A 13259-nucleotide genomic window follows, 5' to 3' on the forward strand; every position below is an offset into this window, starting at 1 on the left:
ATGAAAAAAAAAATGGCAACGGCATAAACCAGCAAAGTTGGGCAGCAAAGAAAGGAACTGCAAGAACCTGCTCTTTAATTGTTTTTTTTTTGTCTAGCTTTACCACTACATAGTAAAATATGTATAAAATACTACTGAAAGCATACTCACTCCAGTCCAATCTTCCACCTCCCACGTAGGACACTTCTCAATCATGCAGGGCTCCTGCGTGGCTGGCTTTGGCGCTCGACACATCACATCCAGTACCTGTAATAATGGAGAGCGTGCAACAAACAAGAACGAAAAAAGTTAAGCAAAAAAAAACGACAAAGTGAAAATTTTATAAGAAAATGGTAGATGGATGGCGGTAATTTCACGAAATTAGTCAAGTAACCACACAACAACAACAACAAGAACAAACAAAAACAGTGCGATAAACGCTCAGTAGCAATTATGAGCACTAAAGCGAGCGCTGCTCACGAGCCATTGACGAGCTTCCAGCTGCGCACACAAGAGCTTGCAGCGTTTTTTTTTGCTCTCGGATAGTCTTCAAAGCGCATAAATGTAAAGTTACAAAGCAGTAAAGTGCGGTGCGCCAAGCAGACCGACGTGTAACGTTGGAGTGGCTAAACCGCGCAAGCTGGGTGGCTAAAGTAGCTGTGTATGAGTGGACGTGTTGTATTTGTTTTTGTTGCGCTTTTTAGCAAAGTATTTTTTATTGTTGCTTTGTTGTGTTGTTTACTGTTGTTTTCTTCTTTTTTTCCACTGTTGCTATTTTATGACTCAATTTGCGCTTACCGTTGTCTTGATGCCATTATTCTCCTCCGCACAAACAACCATGCGCTCGCGATATCCAGCACCACAAAGGCGACTGCACGGACTCCAGTCATCGGTGAGCCACCTGAAGCGAAATGAAAATGAAATTAAAGCAAATAATTTCTTATTGCAAAGGGGTGTGGCTCTAAGGTGTTTGAGGGAGTGGCGAATTGTGCAGGTAAAATGAGAAATGAGAGGCAAGGGTAGGGTAGGGAGTCGCTCTGTAAGATATTGCTTTTTATTGTAATTATTTTTTAGCAAGAATAAAGTTCTTTTAATTTTTTAGAGCCTAAAATTTAAAACATCAAACAGCAGAATTGTAAGAAATTTAATATCATTGGTGGGAGTCTGTATAATAAAGGGATGCCTTCTCTATTTGCAAAGACTAATTTGAATGGACTTCACTCGCTTCTTCGATGCAGTTAACCCATTCGATCCCATTGTACTCGCTTGAGTACAGAAAAAGCATCTTTTTCGAAACGACGTCAAAAGCCAACGTTTACAAATTTTTAAATGTACTCGCCACTTTATAATACAGAGCAATGTCGAAAAGGAATACACATGTTTCTCCTACTTTTTTTTGAGTCCCGTTATCCGTTATTCACTTGTCTTTGCGTGCACCTTTGCTATTTTTCTTCTTTTCATGGTTTAGTTTGCAATAAGCTCTCTGTTTGACAAAATCTAAGTTATCACGGAAAAAGTTCAGTGTTGTAATATTCACAATACATATAATTTGTATACTTTATACCAAAAAAACGAAAAAAGTTTTGGAAAAGTGCATTTCGGTAGGTTTAAATTCTAGTGTACTCGCATGGGTGCAGTGGGAACATTCATATATATTTTGTGTGCATATTTCATGTAGATTTGGTAATGGATGTAAAAAAATTTTACGGAAAGAGGTTTCATAACCTTTCTGCGGCCACCGACTATATTGAATCAAGCGACCGTAGTCACTTCGACTTCGCTATTATACCGCCAAATACCCACTGTGACACAGATGAGGAGGACATTGAAGAGGATAATATATTGCGTGATAATATTCCAACCTTGGAATCGTATTTTTCGATTCTTCTTTACGTCATATGACCTTCTTAGAATTTTGAAAGACAAAGGATTTAAGGCTACTTGGACTGTTCGTGAACGGCGGACCAAAAAATTTCCTCTGAAAACGAACAAAGAACTACAAAAGAAGCAACGGTCTCCCCGTTTGATTTTATGTAAGTTTATCATAATGATTTATTTGAATAGTTGTTTTGTATCAAATTTTGTAGGTTTTCTGACTCAGGAATACTTTTTGTGACGTGGAATGACAATAGCGTTGTGACAGTGGGAACAAACTTTGATAGAATTGAACCTTTACATACCGTCAAACGATGGTCACGACAAGAGAGGCGCAAGGTGAATGCCCATCAGCCGAAGTTGATAGCGGAATACAACTCAGGAATGGGAGGAGTTGACCTCCACGACCAAGCTTTGAATACTTACAATATAAAGTTTAGACGAAAGAAATGGTGGTGGCCTCTTTTCACCACAATGATAAGCTCGTGCGTAGTAAACGCATGGAAGCTTTATAAAATGGCAAGTAAGAGTCAATGGGACTTGTTGCAATACCAACGTGAAATTGTGCGATTTTATTTACGCAATTATAATATCCGGGACATATCTTCAAAACGATCGACAACGGCATCAATAGCTGGTTCCTCATATAACCATTTTCCCAAAAGGATATCGAATCAGGTGAGGTGCTGGGAGTGTCACCAAAGAATTCGATGGATTTGCGAGTTATGCAATGTAGCCCTTTGCGTAGAGAGAGAAGGTTTCAAAAACTTCCATACTGTTAACCGAACTAATAACCAAGGAAGTCTTTGAAAGTGTCTTTTTATTTAATACTCCATATTTTCATATAAAGGCAATGTATATACATATTATCCCATTGTACTCGATTGGGTACAGCCCAAAAAATGCATTTCTTTGATTTTTTTTCGTGTTTTTTTTTTTTAAGGAGCTTAATTACACTATTTCAATAAACGTTTTATAAACGCATTTAAAAAAAAATTGTTTTATATAAGGTTGGGATTTAATGGGTTAAAGCGTTATTTAACGTACTGCTTCACTTTAGAAAAAAAAATATTTTGTTTCAGTTTTTTTTTTGCATTTTTCAACTCCTTAGAGTTTTAAAAATGGAATTCTAAAATATTTACTTCTGAGAAATTCAGAGATAAAAAGAGAGTATGGGAAAAATAAAACTTAAAAAAATGTTATTACAAATTTTATTAAAAAAATTGTATTACAAAATTAATAAAAAAAAATTTATTAGAAATTTTATTAAAAAAAATTTATTACAAATTTTATTAAAAAAAATTTATTACAAATTTTATTAAAAAAAAATTATTACAAATTTTATTAAAAAAAAATTATTAAAAATTTTATTAAATTTTTTTTTTAATTTTTTCGGAATTTCTCAAAATTTACTTTTTTCAGATGGCGGAAAGTTACTTTTGACCTTCTTTAATCAATTTTAAAGCAAGAATACACCAGAATTGAGACAGAAAGTAAAAAAAAAATATAAAAAAGAAATACATCGAAAAAATTTTTTTTTTATTTTCCTTGTATCCCCAACTATCTCTATTTCGTAAAAGAATTTTTTAGTACCTTTTTACTAATGAGAGGACTCCCACGTGTGAAAGCCTTCCTTTTTATGGCGCCTTTTCAATTTTATTTTTCAGCATTGCCAACCCTGAGATTAACTGACTGAACTATGCGTAGGCAGTTTTTCAAGACCACGATTTTGGTGCCCTCATAGGTAGGTAGGTGAAATGGTTGAAGTGTCGGTCTGACACTCCTCAAGTAGCACTAAAGTGCCGTTTTGATACCATTAAGGAACCTCCAACAGGAAGATATCTACAGCCAGCCAAAACTGTTGATATAATGGAGGAGATTGATTAAACTTAGGTTAGCGCACTGCCACAGGCTTTCGAAGAAAGTAGCACCCAGTGATCTTATTCGTTTAGCTGCTAAACCCGGACATTTACAGAGAAAACGCTCTACAGTCTCTTTCTCTGAAAGGTCCCAACATCTTCTGCAATGGTGGTTAAATGGTAACCCTAATTCTTCCGCGTGTGTGCCGATCGTCCAGTGACCGGTAAACACAGCTACGAGTTTGCAAATTGAATAGCGAGAAGTCCAAAGGACTTTCTGAGTCCTTCGTATATCGTATTAGGGCCAAAGGGTTCTTGAAATAGCACATGAAGAAATGGAGCTCCATCTTTTCCACATAAAATTGGGAAAAAATCGAAGTCGACGAAAACGATTTTTTTTGCCTTCTGCAAGCATTTTATAATTTATACAGGGTGGGCCAAATAAAACCTACTAATGTTAAGCACAAATAACTTTTTTATTTTTTGACCTATTTATTTTTCTCTTTTTGTAGGTTATAATTGAATTGTTGGAAATTTATGATGGAACCCTACAGTACAACACAACGGGTTAAAATTATCGAGTTTTTCTATTCTTACACAATTAGCCACACAAATTGATTTTTTAAATAATGCTTTGATATGGCCACTAGAGTTATCGGTCCATATTTCTTCGAAAATGAGGATGAAACGACGGAATTGATTTCAGGAGCCTCTCACAGAACATTGATTGAAAACTTTTTGCGGCCAATGGCGGAGCAATATCCTAATGTGTGGTTTCAACAGGATGGAGCAATTGCGCATACTGCTAGGCAAACTATGGACCTGCTGCGTGAAATTTTTGGCGAACGTCTGATTTCCAAAAATTCAGATTTCCCTTGGCCACCTCGTTCGCCAGATTTGACCACGCCCGACTTCTTTTTATGGGGATATTTAAAAGACAAAATGTATCTTAATAAACCAGAGACTATTAGACAGCTGAAGCAAAATATTCGAGACGAAATACTGAGCCTTCAACCAGAAACATTATGTGGTGTAATGGAAAACGCGTTAAAAAGAACCAATCTTTGTATCGAGAAAAATGGTGGACATTTGTCTGATGTAATAATTCATACATAATTTCCATAAAATATATTCAATGTATAAAAACAATTAACCAAAATAAATGATTATTGGAAAAGTTGTTTGTGTTTAACATTAGTAGGTCTTATTTGGCCCACCCTGTATAAGTATTATCAAAACATATCACACTTTATTGAAAGAAAATTCTTGAAAATTTACCAAGTTTGGGCTCTTAAAAGGCAGAAGATGGTAACTAGTGTGCCAATCCTGAGACCCTGTTATTTTCAGTTCCGCAATTTTCGGGATTATTTGCCAACAATTCGAGATTCATGAATTTGTTCGAGTTAAGTTGCTTCAAAACAACAAATATTTAAATCCCGATTCCGGGATTGTAAAAAACGAAATCCCGAAAAGCCCGGGAACATGAGAATTGAAAAAATTGCATCCCCAGTAGTAGCTTTAAAAAGGCATTTCGAAATAATAAAATTTAAAGTTTTTTATCGTCAACACCAGTGACAGATAAAAAACCGTCAAACAGTATCCAGTCATCTGAAAAATGCACATTTTATAATTTTTCATGATTCCACATGAGAACTAACTACTTTCGGTAATGCAGCACCATCTAATGCCACCAGTGGCTGGTAACATCACCGGGGACTGCCTAACGAAAACACTTGCGAAACGTATGGGGTTTGTCTCTAAAGATGCATGGAAACTTACATGCAAAGCCCGTATTTTTACAAACGGAAGTCTCGAGGAATAAAACTCAGAAGCCTTTATTGGTTACTACATCGAAATTGTCATGTTTCTCTCGAAAGTACGCTCTCAGTTTACTCAGCTATCTTGAAATCGATATGAATTCAACTTACGGGCGATATGACATTCAATTTTGGGGCGCTCCATCATTGAAACACCCACAGAATGATTTCAAGCATTCCTCAGTACCAAAGTACCCACAATAATTGAAGAAATAAGAAACTATGACACATCAAACAAATCACGACTCCAACCAATCACACTCACAGAAGTAATTGCAAATCCCATAACCTTCACCAGACTAAAGAGAAAGTCGACTACGTAACTAAGTTCTCGCTGTTTTTTTTGATGAAAATACAACTTTATTCTGAAAAATTTTTTACAAGTGAATCATTGAAAATATTGCCCATCGCTGGCTACTACTTTTTCCCATCTTCCTGGCAGATCTCGTATACTGTCGCAGTAAAACTATTCATCTTTTTGATGTCTTCATATGAATGGAACTGCTGGTCAGCTAAACGATGTGCCATCGATCGAAACAGGTGATAATCGGACGGCGTAATATCTGGAGAATATGGTGGGTGAGGTGAGGACTTGGTCCCACCAAATATATACATAGCATAACCTTCGCAGTGTGAATATTTGGCCGAGGTGACGACGTACAAGCATGACCGGGCAGTCCCCATGACTTTCTTTTCTGTGGATTGCTGTAATGAATCCATTTTTCATCACCCGTCACAATGTGATGAAGAAAACCCTTCCTTTTTTGTCGCTGGAGCAGTTGTTTACAGGCGAAAAAACGACGTTCCACATCCATTGGTTTTAACTCATAAGGAATCCAAGTCCCATGTTTCTGAATCATTCACGAAGCAAGCATTGCCGGGTAACTCCTAATACTGACGCAAGCTCTTCTTGCGTTTGACACGGATCCTCACCCGTGGAGCAATGCCTCCAATTCAGCGTCTTCGAAGGTTTTTGCCCTTCCTTCAAGCGGAGGGGTCATCACCATTAAAATCACCGTCTTTGAAGCGACGGAACCAATCTCGGCACGTTGTTTTACTTAAAGCAGCATCTCCATAAACTTTTTGTAGCTCTCGATGCGCTTCAGCCGCCGTTTTTTCGAATGAAAGAGGAAAATCAACACTTCCCGCAAATGACGATTATTCGGCACAAAATCAGACATTTTCACAAAACCAAAAGTATATGATACAAAAACAAAATCACTAATGTATCGAAGTAGTGTGTTTACCATATGTCTAAGCTTGGTTTATGACGTTTAGGTTATGTTAGAATCGACTAGCACACACTACTGGCGGCATCTATTGGCAAACAGCGAGAACTTAGTTGCGCACCTAATAGCTTTAAGTAAAAAATTGCTTAATGCTTAAAAACCAGATCGCAATAAAGAAATGGATTTACAAAAAAGTTCATCCAAGTGAGCGAACATTTTCCACCATTCGAGTCACATATGTTTGAGTGTTCAAATGTACTTATTTCTGTACAAAAAAAATCTATGCGTGTATTTACTCATCTACAACTGACCCAGTGTCTATAAAGAACTTTCACATTCTAACAACTTTCTTTGAAGACATTTTGGTGCCACACAATCTTCTTCTTGCTGAATTGCATTGTTAGAATAGATTCGCATTCATACAAAGTTATACACTTCTGCATTGTCTTCCTCGTATGCATTTGCGCTTGAGTAGGAGAGTGTCGAACACACACCCCCACACATGCATACATACAAGCCTGCTGATGTTGCTCCAACCAAAACAAGTTCATATGTTCAACTTATATGCAAATGGGGCAGGAAATTGAACTGAGAAAAACAAGTTGGGTCGTAAAATTTCAGCGAAAGTGGAGGTGCGAAAGACGCATGTGAAGGAAGGCATCAGTAGTTGGACAGTTTCATACAGAGAGCTGACGCGTTAACAAGAAACGCAGAGAACTGAAAAAAAAAATCCATTTAATGCGTTCCAACAATGTGGCCAAGGACAATGAAAAACAGCAGAAAGTAAAACAATAACAGGAAGTTGAAACGTGTCCAGTGAAAGGGGGCAAATAATGTAAATTTGTAACGGGTGTTTTTTGGGGTAAATAGTTTTTTATCCAATGGGAATTTAATTTATTTTAGTTTCAGTAGTTCCTGAGTTGTTTTCTAATAGCGGATCGCCCCTTGGCAGGCAATGGCAAACCTCTGTGGATTTTTCTGCCATGAAAAAGCTCTTCATAAAAAACCATTTGCCGTTTGGAGACGAACGCCACAAATAACGGGAGTGCGCGCACCAATTATTTATTTGTTTAGTTTCCGATCTCTATCAAATACAATTTCCAAAACCTTTTTCGCCCTATTTAGTAGGACTCCTTTGGCGTCCTGTTCATAGTAAGATGTGCGCTGTGGCATTACTGTGAGTTTCGCCACGACCAAAGACATCGGGCAAGTGGGTAAATCTTTGTAGGCATTCGAGCTTGACAGGTGGCCTTCTCACAATCGATGGAGCAGTCCTCTAACAACATTCACGCTTCATAGGTGGCTACAGAAGTAATCATCATCAAGGTCCCTTCTTTGGCCACAACACCAGAAATTGTGTTTCAGAGCTTTGCACATCACGAGAGCCTTCTTTGCATGGGCTTGGATGTTTTGTAGAATTTTGATCTCTGGTATGACGCATTAATCTAAAGACATCTTAATTTATGAACTATATCACTTTCAACACAATTCAGCTTTATTGCTTTCGTTTCTGTAAACCTTTCTTACTGACAAAAGAAATGAATCTCTAGAAGTGTTAATGCTGAGTCAATTTTTTTAGGCAGGTTTAAGAATCTTATCAAAATTAATGTCTACAAATTTCCCTTATGGCTGAATAGCCGGCATATTCTTGAGAATGGATTCCATTCCCAGCTAGCAGAAGACCAACAACTAGGCTCCACAAGAGGAATAATAGAACTCCACAAATGGAGTAATAGAACTCCACTTGTGGTCATCATTCTTTGCTTCTTAGTTGTAAGTCACTACCGTCCACAGCGGTCTCAGCTTTTCTAGCTCAGAGCAACTATGCAGTCACAGTTATCTTTCTTGCACTTTTCTATCCCCCAGTGGTTGCATAGCGATTCGTCTGTGCGCGAAACGTGCACAAAATCTTCCTCTATGTCAAAGAAGGCGCATAGTAGGACCTCTACACTGTCAAATTAACTCTGCATCTCTTTAAGTAGCTGGTTTTTAGCGTGCTACCCTCAAGTGACCTGCTGAGCAGGCTAGGCCTGTTATTTTACAACATCTCCCAACGTCAAGTACTACATCGCGGAGACGAAAGGCGATTAGCCGCCTTTGCTGTATCACAGTCTTTCCTGACGACTCTCTTCCTCCTCCATAGTCTCGGCCACTAAGTCGCTTGCTGCATTTCCTTTTTCCTTCGAGGTTGCATGAGTGTTTTCGGCAAAGAAAGTTCGCAAAAGGCTCTATGGAGGTTTTCTTTTGCAGAACGGAGGTGCGAGTGTGTGAAGAATATGTGATGAGCATCTTCTATAATGTTTTCATCGTAGTAGAACCTATGTAACTATGCCTTGAAGCAGCAATGTCCAATCAAGAAGTGGGCCAGGTGAAAGTCCACTTCTTCATGCGGCCTCGTTAGACAAAGTTTTCTGTTGGAAACGCATTTGTGCATCCAATGCCCTTTTTTAGAGATAACTCAGCTTGTTTGCTGCTCATTGCAATTGCAATTTTCTCGAAACGCCGCACGAGTAGACGCGCTTATAGGGCAGATGCCAGATATTACTAGAGCAGCTCTCGTCGGACACCGTTTAAAAAGCACTACATAAGCGTATAGCTCACAGCACATGGATACACTGCAGTCCTCGGAGCTATGCTTGCTTTTTCTTAAGCTATTTAAATAACTGGTACAATTCAGTCAATGTAAACCAAAATTCCACGCATGGCAAATTCGAGAATGCTGCCCAGACGAACGACTACTTTCAACTCAATGTGAATTTTCAAAATTCATTTTCACTTTTTATCAATTTTTCGAGTCTTGGTTTGTGCATAAAACTTTTCTATGTTTCAGCAACACCCGTTACTTTTATAATATATTGTTAGTGTAGCGAAATCAGTAAGCACGCAACATGCAACATTCGTATACACAGCAGTAATGACCTTTAGTCGACAAACAAAAACAGAAACATTTTAGTTATTTAATCTGCCTTTAGCTTTATTGCCTAATTCCTTGTTAAGGAACTGAAAGTATTTCATAGTTACATTTTTAAAGTTGAAACATGTTCTCTAATCGGGCGATCCTGCATGGCTGCATGCCTCACTGGTTTTTAATATTTCTTGTTTGTACTTTAGTCTGCCTGTGGGACTCGTCTGCGGTAGATGGCCAACCAGTGCCTGTTTCCTCTTCTGATTGTTTGACTTGGCTGGTGAACTGAGCTTTGATATCTCTTTGTGAATATGGCAACGAATGGTTTTTAAGATATTTCGATACTAGCGCCATCTAGTGGGCTAATTTTTTGGAAAAGTATTTGCTTTGAGGTGTTTGACTCTACGTCTATGAACAAAATTTTTAAATACATTCCAAAGGTGCCAGCGCCACTTGGGGAGTAATATTTTGAGAAAATGCATATATAAAGTAAAGGTCCGTCAAATTCTGTTTATCCATTCCGGAGATTAATATATGCAAACAGGCGAACAAAGCATTTAAAAATGTTTTAATTGTCAATTAATACTGGTTGGTCGAAAAGTAAGTAAGCAAAAATAAATGAATGTTAGTCTTTTATTATATAATATATAAAAATGAATGTTTGTCTGTATGTCATCGATGAACTCAAAAAATACCGGACCGATTATTACAAAAATTGGTATATATATGTACTTTTCCACGGAGAAGGTTTGTAGAATATTCTCATTGATGCCACTCGCCACCAGGTGGCGCTGCAGAGTAGCAACTTCTGAACCGTTCAACCGATTGTCATAAAAATTAGTATGTCCATGTATTTTTCATAGAGGAAACGAATATGAATAATTGCATGCCATTTCTTTAATGATTTCCCGGAAGATCTGCAAAATGCTTTTCTACAGCTGTAACGCTCCTCCATTTGACGAAAAATGCTTTCCACGAAAGAATTGAAGAAATAATTGCCGGTGGGTGCCAAATTCGGTGAATACCGTGGGTGTTTAATTCGTTAAATTTAGCCATCTTCACAACATCTGCATTGGGTTGTATTAATAAACACAAGCACTTGCTAGGAAATCCTAGAAATCCCCGAGTAAAATAAAAGCATTGAATAATTGCTATAAATTCACGCGATAAAAATTGAGAATAGTTGAAAAAGTTTGAAAATTCCAAACAAGCATTTGCTCATGAAGCAATAATTATAAGGGATGTAAGATCTTTAATTTTCACGCTGTGTCAGCCACCTTGAGCTACCTAATAAATTTGTGATGTGTCTTTTTGAAAAAGTCACTTTTCATTTCAGCACAAATTCTAACGAAAAAGCAATCTAAAGCACATAAATGAAAATTTTCGCTAAAAAAATTTGCAGGCAAAACTGTTTTTGTTGTGCCAAAAAACGTAACGCGTTAAGTCTGTTCATTTCCTAAAAGATAAAATGAAAAGAAAAGACGGAATAAAACGAATCGTGCGGCACTTCATTGAAATCAGGCGAAAATGTTGGCGTGCGTCACTTATCGGCAACGGATTTCGAGATCGGACCACATCGGAGGAGGGCGAAGTTGTGTAGTGAGTCTCTTGTCTCTTCGGAAGGCTATCGAAATTTTGCAATGCTGGAAAGAGCCCGAGACGGCCCATCCTTTGGTTGATTCTTTTTAGCAAACAAAAGTATAGCTTTATTTAAACGAATTTTGATTTAAATCGTATGCTGATAGTAGTGAGTTTCACCCGGAAAGGAACGACTTGTGATATTGGATAAAATCAATTCCAACGACAATCAAATACTTTCTGAGGGGAAAACTAAAAAGGTCGAAAACCCAACCATTTAGGCTTAGGACGATATGGCACAGGCAATATCCAAAATTCGTACATAGATTAAAACAGGCCTTCCTCTTCCTCTGCTACCACCAGCTGGTAACGCATCGAATACTTTCCGAGCCGTAGCGCTTTTATTGATTCGGACGACATGACCCAGCTAACGTAGCAGCTGGATCTTTATTCGCTGCGCTATGTCTATGTCGTCGTAAAGCTCATACAGCTCATCGTTCCATCGTCTGCGATATTCGCCGGGCATGATGAGAGTCTTGTATAGTGTTAGTTGTGTTCGTCGAGAGAGGACTTTACTGATCAGTTGCCTACTTAGTCCAAAGTAGCACTTGTTGGCAAGAGAGATTCTAGGTTGGCTTTCTAGGCTGACATATTTATAGGTGTTAATGCTGGTCCCTAAATAAACGAAGCCTCTTATAATCTCGAAGTCATAACTGCCACCAGTGATGGGGGTGCCGATACGCGAAAGCGCCGAGTGTTTGTTTGATGACAGAAGATACCTTTTTGTCCTCGTTGACCACCAGACCCATTCGCTTTGCTTCTATATCCAGTTTGGAAAAGGCAGAATTCACCCGAACGCCCGTTCGAGAGCGAGCCAACGTGAGAAGGTGAAACATCCCAGGATAGCTGCTTGTGCGCTGTGTTTGGGACCCGCCATATAAAAATCCCTCCCAATGGTAACACAAACAAAGTCTCGTATGTTAAATTAATTACCATTCATAAAATAATATAAAATTATTTCATTTTTGCAATTTCTTACTACATTTCTAGAAAGAGGATAGACTTACGTCCCTTTTTTCCTACTTCTCGATTGCGTCAATGGGTTAAGTAGCATAAGAAAGTAGTTGTAAAACTTTCCACACTTTCAACTTTTATTAATCAGGGTATTTGTTTTAGTTTTGACATTTTTTGGCTTATAAAATTTTTTTTCCAATTTCCATCATAAAAATTGGTTAATTGAGTCTGCCTTACTTACAAGGCTAGACTTCCTTATTTTTACCGCGTTTACAGTCAGAATCATTGATTTTATCCATTTCGGGCACCATCCACTTTTCATCGTTTTAAATTTTCCTCAGCCGCTCCAAATCTGGAACTTTCATAAATTTCGCGATGTTATGAAGTAGAAATGAAGCGGCAATCACTAAGAGAATCCTCCCCATCCCCTCCGTGACTATTCCATTTTTCAACTGCGAAATCTGGAATTGTTATTTTAATTGACAGAAGATGCGCTTGATTGAGCTGGATTGCTTAGCAATAATCTTTTTTTCATAGTCTATAAGAAATACTGTATTTCTAGATTATTATTAATTAAAAAAAATTTAAATAAATTAAATAAAATAATAAGAAAAGTAATAAAAATAAAAACAAAAGTTTAGCAAAGCTGGTTTTTGTATTCATGTCCATATCTTCTTGTTCGTTGTCTCCATGAAAAATTACTTTTGTTTTTTGTAAACCAGCTATTGGCTCACAAATTTTTCTACGCAGCTGATTCAAAAGTTCAATAAAGTTCAAACTAAACTATTTCACATTTCTGAAGCTAACCAATCAATACATTTTCTTTTTCATATAAAAAAACTGATCGTTGTGGTATTAGCGGATGTTTGCTGATCGTTCTGACTTCACCTGTTTTGGAGCACAACGACCAGTTTTTTCAGTGCATTGTTAACATTTTCGTTTCAGTTTAGGATCAAGAAGGCAAGTTCAAATCATAAAATAAAGCCCAAGATCTACAATATTT

The 13259-nt window shown here is 37.5% G+C and overlaps 1 protein-coding gene across 1 annotated transcript in view; it reads right to left on the minus strand.

Moving 5' to 3' along the window:
• LOC129247765 (protein madd-4) overlaps window positions 1–13259 on the minus strand; it is a 187616-nt gene that overhangs the window by 134731 nt on the left and 39626 nt on the right. The window contains exons 6-7 of the mRNA XM_054887054.1: window positions 778–880; window positions 151–246 (exon numbers count right to left, since the gene is read on the minus strand). Coding sequence (XP_054743029.1) covers window positions 151–246; window positions 778–880 — 199 coding nt within the window. The remainder of the gene's footprint in view (window positions 1–150; window positions 247–777; window positions 881–13259) is intronic.

Source organism: Anastrepha obliqua, chromosome 5 (assembly GCF_027943255.1).
Source record: "Anastrepha obliqua isolate idAnaObli1 chromosome 5, idAnaObli1_1.0, whole genome shotgun sequence".
Classification (NCBI taxonomy): domain Eukaryota; kingdom Metazoa; phylum Arthropoda; class Insecta; order Diptera; family Tephritidae; genus Anastrepha; species Anastrepha obliqua.